General features: G+C 39.7%; 1 protein-coding gene across 1 annotated transcript in view; it reads right to left on the bottom strand.

The window, feature by feature from the left end:
* SORCS2 (sortilin related VPS10 domain containing receptor 2) overlaps positions 1-19,256 on the bottom strand; it is a 591,852-nt gene that overhangs the window by 24,885 nt on the left and 547,711 nt on the right. Inside the window, exons 15-19 of the mRNA XM_075708979.1 lie at positions 10,102-10,222; positions 8,628-8,761; positions 7,925-8,053; positions 6,332-6,503; positions 2,651-2,837 (exon numbers count right to left, since the gene is read on the bottom strand). Coding sequence (XP_075565094.1) covers positions 2,651-2,837; positions 6,332-6,503; positions 7,925-8,053; positions 8,628-8,761; positions 10,102-10,222 — 743 coding nt within the window. The remainder of the gene's footprint in view (positions 1-2,650; positions 2,838-6,331; positions 6,504-7,924; positions 8,054-8,627; positions 8,762-10,101; positions 10,223-19,256) is intronic.

Raw genomic sequence — 19,256 nt, 5'->3', positions numbered from 1 at the left:
TTCTTCAATAGCTTCTTTACAAAAACAGAGTTACAGTGCTCCTCCTGTTGCTGGTGTCTTGAGGAAAATTCAGAAATTGTAGGAATTCCGTTAAATTTGGTCCTCCTAGGAATAAATTCTCCTTCTGATGAGGAAAAGTGAAAAAGTCTGGAGGGATCTACATCACTGGTTTGATTTTCCCATAAATTTACATTTTCCCAGAGGAAATTGATCATTTTGAGATACGTTTTTGCTTCTGAAGAAAGTAGGTTACTTTTCCAAAATTTTTAGAGGTGAAATTGTTTGGTACTTGAATGCAGACTGCTATTCCAAATTTGCCATTCCTATACATTAAAGAGCTAAAAATAGTTATTTTGAGTCCTTCTGCTTGTCTCAGTCACACAATTCTGTAATGCATTTGAACAAGCTTCATAGCACCCTTCAGTGTGTATAATTAGGAAATGAAGTTGACTTACACTATTTCTGTTTAACGAAGCTACAATTTCAGTACAGTTTTCAAAGTTCCCTGATATTTCACACACTATAGAGATTACGGTTTCATGAAAAAGAAAATGTATGCCTAGTCTTTCTTCAGTTCTTTTTATTCTGGGTTACCTACTCACATTTATACTATTAGACTTCTCTAATTTCTCTTACAATTCATTAACAAGTTGTAGATTGTGTGATCTGCATCAGAAAGCATAATCTGGATGACAGGCCAAAGTTCATAGAATTGTCCTGCGTTACACAGCATCCCATAGCAACAGAACTTGGCAGGAGTAAAAAATATTCTCTGTACCATTTGTCCCTGAAAAACTGCCCTGGGAATACATCAGCTAGAGATAGAGTGAAAGCAGGACTCTATGGACCTTTCTGCTTTCATGGTATTCCACAGTGACAAACGACCCTGAATGGCTATTAGTGTTCCTCTCGAATGTAGAAATTGAAGTTTAATTAGTGCCAGCTAATTTCCTCAAATCTCGTAATTTACCTAAAAAATTAAACAGAGCAAATCACACAGAAAGCATTTTTTCAACCGGACTGGGTAACACGCTTCTGTGAGTCTTCTACACTGTGCACAGCGTCCACAGACAAGCTCAGGAACGGACCACGGCTGCTTCAGTGCTCTGCTGCCTCTGCACTTCAGCACCAAAGTCCTCTTAATGCACCAGTCATTTTACTTGTGAAAAATACCTCTGGCTTCTGCAATTTGTAAATCCACCACACAAAACACAATCGGTATCTTTTATTTTTACTGTTTAACCTGATGTAGGCCACAGCAGAAGCGCATTTTGAGAAAGCAGTTCTTCTGCTTTCCATCAGGGCTTGCTACGGCTCGTCATTCTCTGAACAGTAAGAAGTTGTTCTCCCCAGAGAGAAGGATGTTATGGAGTTGTTTTGTTGTTCATTGCTTGTACTGTTGCTGTGCTTAATCTACTTCTCAGCACCTAGAAGCTCCCAAAAAGTAACGGTGAAGCCCTAAGTAATTTATCTGAGCTCTCTGGAATTGTCAAAATGATTTAAAAAACAAACACAACAAAGAAACAGATAATGAAACTGAGGCAGAGAATTCGATTCTGAACCTTTCCATTTGATTTTAATAGGAGATTGGCCATTAGCATTAATGGGTTGGGCTCCATCTGCTAATCAACGCAGAACTGGAAACTCTGCACTCAAGGACTCTGACTAGGAAAATACATAAATATCAGCAGTCACCAGACAGGCTGACATAAAGCACACAGATCTGTGCACAGCCTTGTATGTGGCCCCAGCGATTTCCATTGCTTTGGGATTAGGATGGAAGACACACCACTCACATCAGAGGGAAACAGACACCTGAAGAATGCAAGATTAGTATCTATTCTTTTGACGTTACTTGTTTCTGAATTTTTGACACATCTGAAAAGAGGCAAAGCAATAGCTCTCTTGAATCTTGAAGGAAGAGGAAAATTCAGTTCCAGTTCTTCATTTCAATTATGAGATGAGTGAGGTACATTAAGCTTGCGATGGTGCGTGATATTCCCTGTACCATTCTATTCTTTTCTTTTAAATCTATTTGATGTGGTTTTTTAGGTCTTAATTAAAGAGAGAGAGAGAGAGAGAAGTCTAAGTCAAGTAACACTGCCTGCCAACATGAAGTTATACCCAAGCACCACTTTAAAACTTTGTGAGAATTAACTACCTAAAATCTAGATTCTAGTACTTCAGTAAGTAGCCTGACTTTTAGAAACACTGAGATTTTGATTCTTTCTTAAAATCATACAAGAGCTCATGTGTTTCTCAACATGTCTGTTCACTTGCTTCACATAGCCCATAGAAGCTTTTAAAAAGACAAAGCTTGATGTGTTAAATTTTAGCTGCTAGAACTGCCAATGGGGTCTTGAGTCAGGAAAATGGATCAAACGTGAGATTTGAACTGAGGCATGCTTGCTATTTAAAAAATTAATACACCATCATTCTCCCAAATCCAAACAAAACTAACTCTGACCTCCTAATACATTAGGTTTACAAGCCTCTGCATTAACAACATACAGCACTGCAAGACTGCGTGAGGTTATTGAAAAAATATGCATTTTTCCTAATTGTGACTAGTAATTTTCTTTACTACTTCATAGTTGTCATGAGGTTTTTACACAGCAGCAAAAGTAAGAAAACCAAAGAGCTGATTTACAGTTCACTTGGATGAACACCACAGCCTCATCATGCCCAGCCACATTCTCAGCCTTCACTGAGACACGGTAAATTCCAGGATTCTCATAGCGGTGACGGATGGGTTCTCCAGTCATCGTAAGGTTCACATATATTGCCTTAAAGCCATCTCCAAGATCTACCTGGTATTTGGTATTCAGTATATCACCCTAAAAGGAAATATAACAAAAATATTTTAAATAGCCAGAACGAAAATAGATAGGACACATGATTATAGCCATTTCCTGAATTACAGGCATTTCCTGAATCACAACAGCATTTCCAGCCCCAGCCAGATATTTTGACTCAATTGCAATAGCTGCAGTAAATGCACTATACCCATGGCAAAGATTTTAGCACAACAGATATTGCGTGCATTAATAGAGATAATACTAAATTTCCACAGTAAGGTGCTACCTTAAAATAAGACACCCCAGACCATTAACCAAGTTGTATGACACAGGAACCATCACTGTTGCCTTAATGCGGCTCAACATTAACTAACATAACGGTGCAGGGCAGCCCCAAGTTCTGGAGTGATGTTCATATGATTGCAAACAACTGAATATTGTTATTTTAGCGAATTACCACTCATCCGGTGAGCTTCTAGCCTATACAATTATAAAGTAAAATTAATTGCTTTAGACCTTCTTTGCAGCACCTTCTAACCACACCCTCTGAGTGTCAACCATATGGCCTTCAAGGTCGAAGCTGGGATCTTTGCACAGAGTTGTACTGCATTATACAGAGCTACCAGCATGCCTAGAACTAACACGCTCTACTGCAAAGTTAGATGCATGCTTAATGAAGCAGATTATTGAGCTGAGTTTGGGAAAGGGTTTAAAAGTCCAGCCAAATAATTCTGTCATGTCAAACATCTCACACAATTTATAATTCATTGCACTTCTGCTAAGTGCTCTTTTAAATGACACTGTCTTCCTAAACTCCGTCCTAAAATACTGTAAGACTGATACTACTGTCAGAGGACAAACATATGCCCATCGCTCATGTTGTCATGGTGTGGCTGCTCAGGAGAGAAGCCAGGCCTGTGCTACATAGACTGGCAATGTGGATGGAGTCAAATGAAAATTAATTTTAGCTGTGAGCAGCAACACTTTCCCAATGCTACTGGCAGCACTGCCTTAGCGAGCTGCCCTGTTTCTTTGGTCTTCAGCAACATGCTCCTGCTCACTTGCCACAGTACACGGCCATCACAGCCATGCAATTAAAACAGGTTGCGGGGCCAGACTTGGTAGAAAATCCTCCATATTGTGAAAACACAGTGTTTGTTTAAAAATCTTCATTGCCTCTAGGAAAGAAATGTATACATCCATATGCTAGTCAGGTGACCTGAATGGCCATCAGAGCAGAGAAGGATTGACACCCATTGAAGTATTCAAAAATCACTTCATTTTCCTAATAAGCCACACTCTGAAATAGGTTTACATCAAAATCTAATCCCAAAAGGCAGCACTAATGTAAAATCAAAGGAGGCAACAAAGCCTAGAACTTATGTACCCTGGCATTACAAAGGGAAGGAAAACATACTATTATTTCCTCCTCCTATTATTTTGCAGTTTGGTTGATTTTCTTCCATGTTTTATCAGATGAAAGAGCATCGCTTATAATGTAAAAGAATACCCATAATAAGGAACCTGTAGGGTTATCAAATACCTAAACACCATCTTTCAACACACATAAAGGACCCTGAAAGCTTCTTCACTGTGAATATCTTTTTTCCAAATAACGTCTTTCTTTTGACAACAGATGGGTACAATTTAGCAGAGGAGATAATATGTTACTAAAGTTTAAAGCTAAAGAGATGTCTTCTTGCCAGCAATGTGCCAGTAAGTGGAATCTCTTTAGATGACATTAGCTTGCAAACAGTTCTTGTTCGCTCTTTCTTATGCTAACAAGTATACATGCATATTTTTTCCAGGTGAGACAGAAACCAGTGTTGAAAGCCAGTAGATGCAAGCTTCTCTTAATGTTTTATTCTAATAGCTTCCCTGATGCAAAGATGAGAGTGCTGTCTGCAAAAGACCAAGGCACTTCTATTTCCCTGACCGGGAAAGGCAAAGAGCAGTGGACAGATATCAAAAGCGTCGCATAGGGAAAAGGCAGCAAAATTTAAAAGGAACTGGGGCTTCAACTTCCATGCAAAATAGATGATTGTCATGACATTATTTACTCATACATTCAGCCAACAGACTTTGGGAAAAAATAATTATAACTATAAAGTGTTATTATTTCTAAGGTCACTTGCAAACTGCCCAAGCATACCCAAAGCCTGCTTTCTTTAGTCCCTGGTGTCTGGCATTCCTGCGCCTAGTAACATACATTCACATAAACTAGTAAATTAATTTTGTTCAGCAGAGAAAGTGGTATATTTTGGCTTACCCTAGTAGAGCTGTTTCTTAAACTCAGTAATTGTTATGAATTCTCATTAGACTTTGTTGTATAGATTAAATCCTAAGCAATGCTCAGGACATTTGAGTATAAATATTATTCTTAGCCATAGGGGGCAGCAAACTGTTACAGTTCTTCTAAATCTGCCTTCCGGTTCGATGTAGCGAGCAAAGACTTCATCAGAAAACACAGCACAGGATTCCCTTCAAGATCCCTGACTGCTGAAGACTTTTGAATAGTTTTAAATGTTTTACGTATTGCCACAGAGATTCATTAAAGCTTCAGAATCTACAGAGTAGGAAAAAAAATAAAATCTAACTGCCAGTCAAAATCATTAGAGTCTAAATTGCTACCTAATGCTCTATCCTTACAATAACATTTCCAAACAAATTATAAGAGAAGGCAGCATAACTTGCCACACAACTGTTGGGGCACTGCAAGCACTGGGATGCAGAACCTGTGAAGCGTTAAGCAGCCCGGTGCTCTGCATTTAATCACCTTAATTCCCTTATAGAAATAAATCCCAAGTGCATGATTTATATTGCACAGGTTTGCCAAAATGTGTAAACTTCCTTCAAGTTCTTGCAGATCAGTGGGGTTAGCCAGGAAGTACAATACTCTGGTAACCTCTGCACAACAGCTACAGCCTAATACTAAAAAGCAAGCATTAAGAAAGATACCCACGGCAAACAATTCATCCAAAAGTTACTTGCTGATGTTGGTCAGGGCCTTAGGGCATTGTCTCTCTCAATAAACAGAAAAAAACCCATATCCTTGGCAACACAACTAATATATAATAAATGTTCTTGTGCTGTGCTATTTGCTGATTTCTATAAAGCTTTGCTTTTCTATAAAGCTTTTTCCTTTCTGAAAGGCAGATTCTCAAAACCTCTTAAACCAGAATATTAAATGTTCTCTGCATTTCAGTTCTTCTCTGATACAGCAGTTGAAATTTTCAGTCCAAGGAGACTTTGGTAATTTAGTTCCTTTGATTTTCAAAAAAGCCGATGACTTTAAGGAATCATGACTGACCACGCTGCTGAGGAGACAAACCCCATTTTGTGGACAGAACTTGGTGGCTCACTGTGCTTACTGGATTGTCTGATTCACTTGAAAACAGAAGTTTCAATATTTAGAGAGTCATTTGTCTTCGTCTCAAGCACAACTTAATTTCATTCAGCAGCAAAGCAGGTAGGAGAGAAAGGAACCATAAAAATAGTGAGGAAACTTTCATAAAGCCAATATTCATTACTACCTGCTCTTGTCTGACGATGAAGGTGATGTCTTCCCCAGGCTTAACAGCCAGACTTTCTTCTCTGATGCTGATCTGAAGTCCCTTGGGAGCAATCAAGGGGCACATATGCTGTGCTAAGTTCTGCTGCAGGTCCACGCCACCTTCACACACATTAGAAACAACTTTCCTGTACCTGCAAAAACAGTAAGCAGTGAGCACAAAGAATCGGAGTTGAGCAGGTGAATGCCATCAGAGGCACTGAATGCGAGTGTGATGGTAGCTAATGAATATTCCTTGGGTTCATGAACAGACAAGATTGCACATGATCAAAACCAACTCATGATGCCAATACTTTGATGACGGATGTTGCCTTTACTGAGTAAAACCTGTTGAAGAAAGAGGGTGCGGAGCATGATGAGGATTTCAGTTGTATGCATTGGAAGAGTCTGCCTTTTCAAATTTAGAAACACTCCTGACCAGCCCTCCAAGAGCTAGACAGTCTGCTGTCCTCTCTGCCATACCCTTTCCTAGCGTCCAATGGTCTGCAATGCTCTGAAGGTCTTGGTTCAAATCCCAAAGATCAGGAAGAAATTAGATCAAGCAGCTTCTGCATTAACCCAGAACCAATTGCTCATCTGCTGCTCTCAAATCTATGCATTTCTTAAAACTTAAAGCATTTATTTAACGTAACAGTATAAAAGAGTGAAAAGCCTAACACTTTTAAAGAACTAATAATGAAATACTTGGATGTGTACAGTAATTATTTACACATCAGTTTCACTCAGGTATGTTATTTTTAAACTTCCTTTAAAATTAGAGTCAGATTTCACTCTTTTGAATTCCTATTCTGTATATCACAGCTGTCAGCCGCAACGCAAAAAGCATCATTTTCCTTGGTAAGGCAAATATACACAGAAACTCTGATGCTATTGCCAGATTTGACATTTCATCATTTGGTTCCCATCTCCACAACCAACAGAGATGATGTTATGATAAGCCAGAACAGATGCCAGCTGCAAGTTATTCTCAGCACAGACGTCAGACTACATTGTAGTGTATATTCTATGTGGTATTGTTTACAGTTACTAAAGCTTTCCTTTGATTCTGAGTGTCCCATATGGTCAGGAAGAGAATCTATTCTCCACAGAACTCCTTACCCCTATGGAAGTGAGAGACTGGGAAGTTCTGTGAGATGTTACTGGCTGCTCAGAGGAATTCACTGGATTCAGACTGAAAATTGATCTGAACTCAAGAAATGGGCTACAAAAAAAAAACCCAAACCTTTGAATGAACGTTCCTATCAGAAGTGTAGCAATGGTTACAAAATACAGTTACAAAATAAAAAATAAAAATACTGGGAAGAAGACAGCTCCCCCTTTTCTCAAATGGGTTCGTTTTTGAACTGCTGTGAACTGTAAAGTAACCTTTATGTTTCATTAGTCTGTAGGAAACTTGCACATGCTCTAAGTCAGAGTCAGAACTTTTGCATTTTCCATTTTTTTTACAGTTTGCCTTATTTACATTTCCTTAAAACCACTTTTGTGGCCCTTGGTTGGAATGTTCTCCCCTGCTCTGGAAGCCTCTGCAAGCCAGTTGAACACAAAATCAGCTTACCCAGTGCTGCTGGTGTATGCCTGCCCCAGCACGCAGTCTTCAGGAGGTGCTTCTGGGTTAAACCAAAAGTCAGCAAAGCATTTGCTAGACTGCGACTTCAGAGGTGCAGAGCGCTCAAACCCATAATCACTGAAAAACATCAACACCAAGGGTGTTACTACCCCCACTTCATTCAGCAATCTAATTTGGGGTGGACAAGACTACTTTTTTAAGAGTAAAAAGTTTTTTAAAATATTATTCTACCAGTTGAACATACAAGTTGATGAAGCCAGTTCTGTTCTAAGTCTAATTTCAACAGGAGTTGTGTACACCTGGGGGAAAAACTGTTTGTAATTACTTTGTCAGTTCTGCAAAATTAACTCTCTTGATAGCTTAGATTTTTTAAAAGGTTTCCTGTGCCACCCAGACCAACACATTTCTTCTGATTTTTTTCCTTCATTTGCAAACAGAAAGGATTTGCTTGCCTTATAAATCAATCCAATGGTCATTTTTCAAGTCTTGATCAATAGAGAAAAACATCAGGATTTGTTCAGTCAGGTGAAACCAATACCTAAAACATGGCCATGTTTTTAAACAAAGGCAAATGCTATTTGTTTATACATGGCTATGTGGGCAGAGGGGCAAAAGGAGGAAAATAAACCTATCTCAAACTCTAAGTAACTATTTACTAGCAATAAATCAAAACATCCACAGACAGACTCACCATAAGAAATCGGAGTTCACACATTCACAAACTTTAGATGTGAGAGCTGATGTGAAACTTCTCCCTTTAATGCACCATGATGAAATCTTCCTCTTCCGAAAGCTCCTCTGCTGGCCCATGATGCAACGATCACCCTGAACATCAAAGCACCGCACTTACTGCACACCACAACCTACACCACACAGACGCGACCTTATGTTGTCATGAGAAAGGTTTGTCTTGCTGCCAAGACTATAAACTTGTATCAAGTCTCAACTCTGTTATATTCAAACGTACAGGTATACAAAGCTCTCATATCTACTGCTGTCCACTAACAGGCCATTACAGCATTATAATGTCTGCTATTATTTCGGGGCACAAATCCAAAAATGTGCATGGAAATTCAAGTGCAATTTAACCCATGTTTCATGTGTGCACAATCTAGGCACAACCCTACAACTGGCCATTTAAAAATTCAGTGTGGATGCAGATGGTTGAAGTTCTATCTAAATCACCAGGTCTCGTTTCAGCAGTCAACAGGAAGCACCAGGCATGTGGACACAGGTAGAATGAAGACTATCTTCATTCAGTTACAGTCCACTGGTAATTGGGTAGCTGCAAGTACTCTGTCAGAGTCATTTGAGTAGTTTCTAATTTCTGAAAGACATTTCAATGCCAATATCCCAAGATACTGTTACACTTGAGGCTCAGATCTGCATAATGTTCTTAGTAAATATACAGCATTCCCAAACCAGAAGTGTAAAATCAGGCATTAGAAATGAAAGCTGGAGAGCTGGAATAACACAGAGTAGTATGCAAAAAAACCCCAACCCTGCAGAGACCGAGAGAACAAATGTGCTGGAAGAAGCGCAAACATAATAATCAGAATGATTATGAATAAATATGACACATTCCATTTAATGTAGAAAAACCCTCTCACATTGGTCTCTTCAATCAATACATTGTATAGAGCATGTACCTTCCCAAAACTGGATTTGGCCAGAGCACCAGGATTCGCACAGCCTTAATGCATTACTGCAGAAATGGTATTGCCCAAAACAACTGGACTCCATTACATGATCGGTCCACTGAGACCCTAAACTACGTCTGGAATGGACTTTACTTACAGCAATTTATATATGAGTACAGTATGTGGTCAGGAAGTTGGCAGAACATATGTCTGCATGTTGAAATTGCTTCAATCAATATTACACACTTTAGTTTATGGTATATGCTTCACAATCCAGCAGGACCACCTATTATTACGGCAGACCACCAGATATACTTCCGCCTTTCCCAGCGCACAGATCACACAACCAAAGGGAACACAAAACCCTCCCCATTTAAACTATTGTAAAATCAGCAAATACCAATGTAAGGAGATCAAAGCAGGGAATGTAGTATCCAAATTCTGTTTGAAAACATTTTCCTAGCACACAATTCTACATGAATCTGAAAGCTATGGAAAAGTTGTGGCAGTTAACACCATGAATACCTGTAGATTTGTGAGCTCCCAAGATTCATAGTCATCATCAGTGCACTCCCTGGGGAAGGATGGTCTGAAGTCCACCTTCACTAGTTCCCAGTCTGAACGGTAGCTAATATGTCCAAAGACTCTGAACAAAAAGATCAAAAGTAAAATCTTACTGGAAAGAAACACTATACATCTGAGATTCCAATTTTCAGTTCTATGTTTTCCTTTGGTCACAGTTCCCTACTAAAAGGTCCCTTGTTAATTTTACTTCCACTTTGATTCCTCTTTGTATACAATGTGTCTAGTTAGAAAACATTTTCCAATTGTCTATGAAACTTTACAATGAAAAAATATAGCTCATAGATTAGAGATTTTTTTTTTCCCTAGCAAACTATCCAGAAATTTAATTGGAAATATACTACCTTTTCTAATTTGGAACCCAATATTTTTCTCTATTATCCTGTTACATGAAACACAGATTTTGACAGGAAACTCAGATCAGGGAGCAGAACCCAGGATAACCAGGTTCAATTTTCAGCTCTGTCTCTTATTCCTTCTGATTATGGTGCAACTTATTAACTTGCTTTTGTTGTGGTTTTTGGTTTGGTTTTATTTTTGTGGGTTTTTTTTTTTTTTTTAATGTCTACAGAGTTCAGATGGCAATTTGCTGTTGTTGAAACTCACAGTAGTATCATGAAGTTGTATTCACTTCTAAGGAATACACTGAATCTACACATTGTGCTGAGGAACTCTCAGACTCCTCTTCATTTCAGACAGTCCAATGTATAACAAAAACCAGCCACAAACTGTAAATTTCTTTTTGAAAAAAAAAATGGAAATCTCATTGCTTTAAAAACCAAGCTGCACTTTCAAAGCAGCCAACATTTTCAAAGTCAGAATATTTATTTCCAAAACAAAATGGGTAAGTATGACATCCAGCAACAAATTAGAAAGGATAAAGACTCTATTTGGGCAAAAGTCAAATGTATTTGTGGTTTGTATCAGACTTATGTGGCTTACTTCCCAAAGAATTTAAGGTTGATTCTGAAGCCAACCATTTCAGTGCAGTTCATACTGCACAGAGTTCACATTCCAAGCTTTAGTAGCGTTCTCCAAACTAATTCATTCCTTTTGTTTTGCCCTCAATTTTGTTCAAATCCAGACACAGCAGGAATGGTGCAGTTTTGCTAAAAGCATTCTGCTGTGCACAGTCATTTCTCTTGTCCTGAATACCAGGTTCAAAGTGGAACTAGGGTAGACCAGAAGCAAGAAAATGGTAGATTCTCTGCAGCACAGAGGCAACACCATCACACTAAGCCTCCTCCCTGGTAGATGGATGTAGAGCTCTGAATTCTACCTAGAGGCTGAAAAATAGTCGCAGAGACTAAAGATGTACAGCGATTTCCCCCTTTCCTTTCCTTTCTAGTGTCTTTGTTTCTCAGCCATAGCACAGAGGTGTAGGTATCTATAAATTACTGCCCATACTGACCACATTATAATGACCAAACAATCCAGGCTTACAAGGAACTTCACCATCAGAAATGCACTTAATTAAACTCAAATATGTGCATTTAGTTTGTATGTCTTACTCTTTTCTTAGTAAGACTCTGAGATTAAAAGACTTGGATCATCTAACTTTCTTTCCTTTTCAATCTACCCATGGCTCAGAAGTAGAAACAATACCCAAAACCCAAAAAATGTGGCTTGGTCCACTGGCTGTATGTGCACGTAGGTGTGTGGTCCCACTTCTTTCATTGAGACCTACAGGTTTGGTTCCTTTTTCTGGTTCAGCTGGATCCTGAGAGCTGCTGTCACCATATAATCTTATTCGCTTGTAGTTACATACTCAATAAAGTGACTACTTAGGTGGTCTCATGCTTTTTCCACAATGCCTGCTTCAATATGACTGGCTTTGCTGACAGGCATGAAGTGTCTTTTGTGTGCTAAGTACCTGTACCTTTTTTCTTTTAAAATCTTTCTTTCTCCATACAAGGTACTAACATAAGGCAGACTTCACCATGTGCTTATGCAGCTACCTACCTCAGCGAATGCTTCTTTAGACACCACAAAACTTTACAACTTGTTTACATTTATTAACTCATTTATCAACAAATATGTTGAAGTGCAAGGAGCCAAGTCCTATCAAAGCTTCATTCCTGCCATAAAAAAAGTTTTTTCTATGGAACAGATGAAATTTTCTTCATTCATGTTACCTAACTCAGGCAGATTACTCAGGAAAAAAGAAAGGAGATGGTTGGTTGAGGTCAGTGCAGAACAGAAGAATGAAATTCTCCTGAAAATATAAAACAAAATCTATGACCTATTAATAATCATCTTTGAGACCTCACAGAGGATGAGGGTGACTCCAGATGACTATGGAAAGGGAAACATTTCACATTTCACACACACGTGTGTGTGTATATATGTATGTGCATATATATATGTATATATAACCATACATATCAATCAACAAAACAGAGCCCAGAGAGTTACAGAATTAATTTTGATATCCACAAAGATACCAAACAAATTATTAAGCTATCCTCTTATAAGCACCTTGGAAATAATTAGAATGATAACAGCCACCGTGGATTTGTCAAAAGTAAATCATGTCAAACTAATGTAATTTCCTTCTTTTACAGGGTAACTGGCTTAGGGGAAAAAGGAAAGGAGAACATGGAGCATATTTTGACCTCTGTTAAAACTGTTACGTAGTTCTAGCTGACACTGTCTCAACTTAAAGAGGAAAACATCAGTGCAGATAAAATCATTGTAATGAGGAATGGGAGTACAAATCCAATTAGAAAAATCCATTTTCAAAAAGTAGTTATCAAACAGGGAAATATTTTGAGATATGTATCACAAAGATATGATGGGTCCACAGTCAGTATTTTCATTAATACGCGTGTGGTCAAATAACAAACACACATAAAATTTTGCACATATCACAGAAAGAAGGGAGCAGACACTGACTGGTGGAAGCAATGGTCAGAAATCAACATGATGAAATACTCCAAAACCAATTGCAAAAATTATAGAATCATAGAATCATTTAGGTTGGAAAAGACCTTTAAGATCATCCAGTCCAACCATTAACGTAACATTACCAAGTCCACCACTAAACCAGCTAAGGGTAGAGTAGCAATTTCATGTTTCCTGGCTTGGTGGCTGGAGTATTTGTTAATGAAAGTAAAAACTAGGAATCATTAAGATTGGAAAGGACCTCTAAGATCCTCAGTCCAGTCATCAACCCAACACCACCATGCCCACTAAACCATGTCCCAGGGTGCCACGTCTACCCGTTTTTTGAACACTTCCAGGGATGGTGACTCCACCACCTCTCTGGGCAGCCTGTTCCAATGCTTGACTGCCCTTTCTGTGAAGAAATTTTTCCTAATATCCAATCTAAACCTTCCCTGGCGCAGCTTGAGCCCATTTCCTCTTGTCCTATTGCTAGCTACTTGGGAGAAGAGCCCAACACCCACCTCACTACAACCTCCTTTCAGGTAGTTGTAGAGAGCGATAAGGTCTCCCCTCAGCCCCCTCTTCTCCAGACTAAAACTACTCCTAAGACTAAAAATTGCTCCTAGGAAAAACACAACAACAAAGGTGCAAAACCAAATTGGAGAATAACTTTCAAACACTGAAGGAAAGGCTTGGGGAATTCTGTGGAATTAAAACAAGAGTGCAATGTTGCTGCAAACGAAGAAAGACTAATTTTAGGTTGTATTCAGAACTGGAAAAGAGAAGACATGGAGGCAAGTATTTTGATAAACTTGGCACTGGTGGAGCCTCTGAAAGAATATGGTGTCTAATTTTGGATGTTACATGCATATTTACACGCCCACTAAAAATGAATTTGAAGAGGGGCAAAGATGACTCATAAACTGCTTAGAAAATGTAACCAATGAAGCAAGATTGAAAGAATTGGGGGTTTCTCTGGAAAAGATAAAACTAAAAGTACAACAAAATGTCTTCAAAGAGTCGTGCTATAGACTGAAGAGTTGTCTTCAAAGAGACCTAGAGAAGGAGCAAAAAAGAGGAAAGACAAGGATCAACAAACTTAAAAGACACAGCCACACAATTCTCTAATTCTTTCTCTCAGCTCTCCTCCACACCTGGAGTACTGTGTCCAGTTCTGAGCTCCTCGGTACAAGAGAGACATGGACAGACTAGAGAGAGTCCAATGAAGCATCGCAAAGATGATGAAGGGACCAGAGCATCTCTCCTATGAAGAAAGGCTGAGACAGCTGTGATTGCTCAGCCTGGAGAAGAGAAGGTTCAGGGGGATCTTACCAACGTGTATAAATACCTGAAGGGAGAGCGCATAGAGGACAGAGCCAGGCTCTTTTCAGTGATGCCCAGTGATGAGACCAGCAGCAGTGGGCACAAACTGAAACACAGGAGGTTCCCTCTGAACATCAGAAAACACTTTTTTTACTGTGAGGGTGACCAAGCACTGGCACAGATTGCCCAAAAAGATTTGTGGAGTCCCCATCCTTGGAGAATTCAAAAGCCATCTGGACATGGTCCTGGGTGACTGGCTCTAGGTGGCCCTGCTTGAGCAGGGGGGTTGGCCCAGATGACCTCCAGAGGTCCCTTCCAACCTCAACCATTCTGTGACTCTGTGATTCTGTAATGGCAATAATACAAGCTATTGTGGCTGTTTATTCTCCCTCACTGGCGAAAGAAATCAGTGAAACATCAGGATTAGAGCTAGAGATTAGATAAACTTTTGAGATATTGCCCAGTCCCACATCCTATAATTATATAAAAATTATAGAAATTACTCTAGAAATTATGCAAATTCTACTAGAATAATATGGAAGCTATGTGCAAACTATATGTGTGTACACCAAAGGCATTGCTTCAATAGGCGAACTATAAGCTTCTCCTCTGTGGGTTTTTAGCAAAAGACAGAAATAACCTTTCTGCCTGTTAGTCCAGCCTCTTGCAAAAAAAACCCTCATTTCCATTACGGCTGTTCTGATTCTACAAACTGAAAACCATGTTCTGACAAAGCACAAGTAACTGCACCAGTGATTCCACCATTCTCTAGCTTAAGTAAAATTCCTGAGATTTGAGGAAGTTTCCCAGCACAGCCACAAACCCCATGAAAAATGCAGCCATACAGCTTGGTAATTCCTGGGGCAAATTTTCTAAGGAATCCAGCACCTTACGTGCACCCAGCTTAGCAAACTGTTTGAAAACATAGTCTCATGATTATTAATGCTGTTTCTGCAATAACACTTGTTACCCTATTGAGGACAGGGCTTTGTAGATGCATCAGAGGAGCCCATTTAAATGCATTAGCAAATATCACTAGAATTAAAAAGAAATATTTTTCCAAAGTAAGGAAGAAAGGCATATTTGAAGTAGGATTCAATGGATTAGACAAAAATATGAGCTACAATAAAGCAATACATAACAACAATCACAATGTAATTGCCCAGGTGCAAAATATATACATCCAATAAAATCACATAAACGGAAAAAACTGGAACAGTGCAGCAAGTGTAACTGATGATTAGAAGTTAAATATCAAGATGATAGTAATTCATAAGCTACTAAAACCTTCTTCTTGATTAATTATATTTCATTAGAAAGCCATCAAATCAATTCTGTTGAAACTATGAAAGATGATGCTGTGATAAATAATTTTTGAAAGAAATTCCAATTACCTTGGAAATTGATTTACTTTTATTTGAAAGAACTTGGGATCCATAATTTTAAATTCAGTGTTTCAGTTGCCATAACAACTTTGTACACTTGTTCCTAGTTCATTTATGAGCACATAATTTTTTAATTTGATTGCATCATTTGATAGCTAAGACAGTTTAATGCACTTTTTAAGCTAACTCATTTAAACTATTTGCTGGAGGATTGCTGGTTATTTCTGTTCCTGATAAAGCTCATAATAAGGGGGAGCTAATTTAAGAGAAATCATATGCAATGATAATCTCTTCCAGTAAATTCATGTTTCTATTCAATAGAAAAGAGCATCTATTCAATAGATGTAATAGCTGCGACGCCTGCTGTCTGCGCCACTTCCAAACCACCTGACTGAAGCTATGATGGTGCTAAAGCTGGAGATTCCCAAAGACTTATCAGGTCAACATTCAGCTTCCATGGCTTCACTCAGAAGAAATGAGCCTGATTTTGATAACACACTGCTCATCTCAGATGTCACAGACATCTTTTTATAACCACTACACTTGCCTTCCTCTTTACCTTTTCTGCATGTTCTTCGGGATTTTGTTCACAGGCATCAAAACATTCTTTGCCAGAGCAGATGGATTTTAGCTAGTGTCCCATATCATGGATCTAATGCCATATAAATTAAGACACGCCTTGAGCAACTCTTTGTAATGCTACGGTGGTTAACCTTTGAGCTGTTAGCCATATTGTCTCTGGACAAAGAAAATGGCTTTGAGCAGCCTCATGTCTGATATATCCACCAGATCCACAGAGCAGCATAGCTGAACCTGCAACAGTTTTGCTTAACTGTTGAATATCTTAGAACACTCAAAGACCTCAGAGTGGCGGGAGTGATCTTGCTGTACTGCTGTCACAAAGACAGCACATGTGGAATTTATTCATATGTTTGATGTAGCAACTTAAATTGTCCAAGTTTTGCAGTCATACTGAAGACTTAGTGATGACAACTGCGTGATGCACAGCTATTTTTGTTTGAAATTGGATGCCTCTTTCATTCTAGACATGCTGCTTTAATCTCCCAAGTGCTGCGTTGGCTTTTGCTCTCCTCCATACGACTTTGTCGTCAACCTTGATGTTCAAAACAGCATGCTGCCAACATTGCAGAATTTGTCTGCACAGTCCTTTACTGCCCTGTTGACACACTCTGCTAACTTGACATGCCAGTTGGGGGTGGAACAGGACCTCTAGTTTTTTGTGAGTGTCTTCAAATGTATAAAACTACTGACAATACAATAAAACCTAGGGTTTGAATCAGGGTCAATTCAGGATCCCACACACAGGTGATGTGGGCAATCTCAGTAGCTCTAACTTGGATAACACGTCTATCTTCTGGGCAGCACCTAAGCAAAGATGTCCAAGCATGTTGTGCTGGGCTTGAGTGGCAAGGTTTTGGTAGCACTGGGGCTACAGGGGTGGCTTCTATGAGAAGCTGCTAGAAGCTTCCCGCTTCCCCTATGTCTGATAGAGCCAATGCTAGCCAGCTCCAAGACAGACCCACCACTGTCCAAGGTCAAGCCCATCAGCAACAGTGGTAGCGCCTCTGGGATAACATATTTAAAAAGAGGGAAAAGTTGCTGCACAACTGCAATTGCAGCCAGAGAGAGGAGTGAGAATATGTGAGAGGAACAGCCCTGCAGACCCCAAGGTCAGTGCAGAAGGAGGGCAGGAGGTGCTCCAGGCACCGCAGCAGAGATTCCCCTGCAGCCTGTGGTGAAGACCATGGTGAGGCAGCTGTGCCCCTGCAGCCCATGGAGGGGGAGCAGATATCCACCTGCAGCCCGGGAAGGACCCCACGCCGGAGCAGGGGGATGTGCCTGAAGGAGGCTGTGACCCCATGGGAAGCCCACACTGGAGCAGGCTCCTGGCAGGACCTGTGGACAGGTGGAGAGAGGAGCCCACACTGGAGCAGGTTTGCTGGCAGGGCTTGTGACCCCATGGAGGGCCCATGCTGCAGCAGTGTGCTCCTGAAGGGCTGCACCCCATGGAAGGGACCCATGCTGGAGCAGTTTGTGAAGAACTGTAGCCCATGGGAAGGACTCATGTTGGAGAAGTTCATGGAGGACTGTCTCCTGTGGGAGGGACCCCACGCTGTAGTAGGGGAAGAGTGTGAGGAGTCCTCCCCCTGAGGAGGAAGGAGCGGCAGAGACAACGTGTGATGAACTGATCACAACCCCCATTCCCTGTCCCCCTGCACAGCTCGGGGGGAGGAGGTAGAGAAATCAGGAGTGAAGTTGAGCCTGGGAAGAAGGGAGTGGTGAGGGGAAGGTGTTTTAAGATTTGGTTTTTACGTTCTCATTATCCTACTCCAATTCGATTGATAAGAAATTAAACTGATTTCCCCAAGTTGAGTCCATTTTGCCTGTGACAGTAATTGGTGAACAATCTCTCCCTGTCCTTATCTCGACCCAGGAGCCTTTCATTCTATTTTCTCTCCCCTGTCCAGCTGAGGAGGGGAGTGACAGAGAGGCTTTGGTGGGCACCTGGTGTCCAGCCAGGGTCAACCCTCCACACATGCAAAAAGGCAGGTACTTGAAATTCTTTGTGGATCTAAACCTCAAAGTTGAACAGTGAGCATGTGATCAAGCTGGGAAAGGAAACCAGACTCTCAGAGATGCTAGTTAATTATTTTAACAACTTTCAGCCTGTCTCTTGGTAAGTATTCATTTAAATGGAAGCAGTCACAGAGCCATACTAAAAGTGGTACGTAGATCTTGTTCCTCATATAAGGCTTTCTCTCCTGTAGTAAATGATATTAGTAGCAATCACAATTGTCAGTGAACTTACTGTACTGTTAAAATATTTTTTTTAATTGTCACACCTCCCTGATTATTTTTATAACACAATTGCAATTTCAGATTGAATACCTAATCCACCTTATGGTTCTCTAGATATCAGAGGCCATTTACGTTAAAACAGCAGCAACTTTCTCAGCTGTCTTTTGCCTAAAAGGAATAGTGTGTTAGAAATTTCTTGTCCATTTATCATGAGCTCAGAGAGCCAAGTCCTTTGCTTCACTGAGACCTTCACTACAAATGACAATATAACTGAAAAAGCAAATAAATGTGACAATCTTTTTGTTTTGCCTGTTGTAGTTCATATTAGAAGTAACATTATTAATGAAAGATTTTCTAAGACGATATGGGTTGGAAGAGTGGGTTAGCCATGACTATGTCCTACAGTGCTATTTAAAGCCTATCACTTTCAAAAAGAAAATAATAGATGAACCCTTACAGACATGCTTACCTTCTAACAGTTGTCTTTACTTCCTTTACACCATGGTAAAAACAACAAAAACTAGGTAAGTCAAAGGATTCATACTAGTAAAATGGATAGAAGTAATGTAAGATTCAAGCTGCAGTCTGTTTTACATCAAGATTATAATTCCGCATATTTTTCTAATTCCCCAAAAGAACATAACAGAGGTCAGATTTTCAGTGGCCTTCCTAAATCACAGCTAC

This window comes from Pelecanus crispus, chromosome 4 (assembly GCF_030463565.1).
Source record: "Pelecanus crispus isolate bPelCri1 chromosome 4, bPelCri1.pri, whole genome shotgun sequence".
In the NCBI taxonomy this organism is placed as follows: Eukaryota; Metazoa; Chordata; class Aves; order Pelecaniformes; family Pelecanidae; genus Pelecanus; species Pelecanus crispus.
The sequence above is the reverse complement of the archived record's forward strand: the minus strand, read 5'-3'. Positions and strand labels throughout refer to the sequence as shown.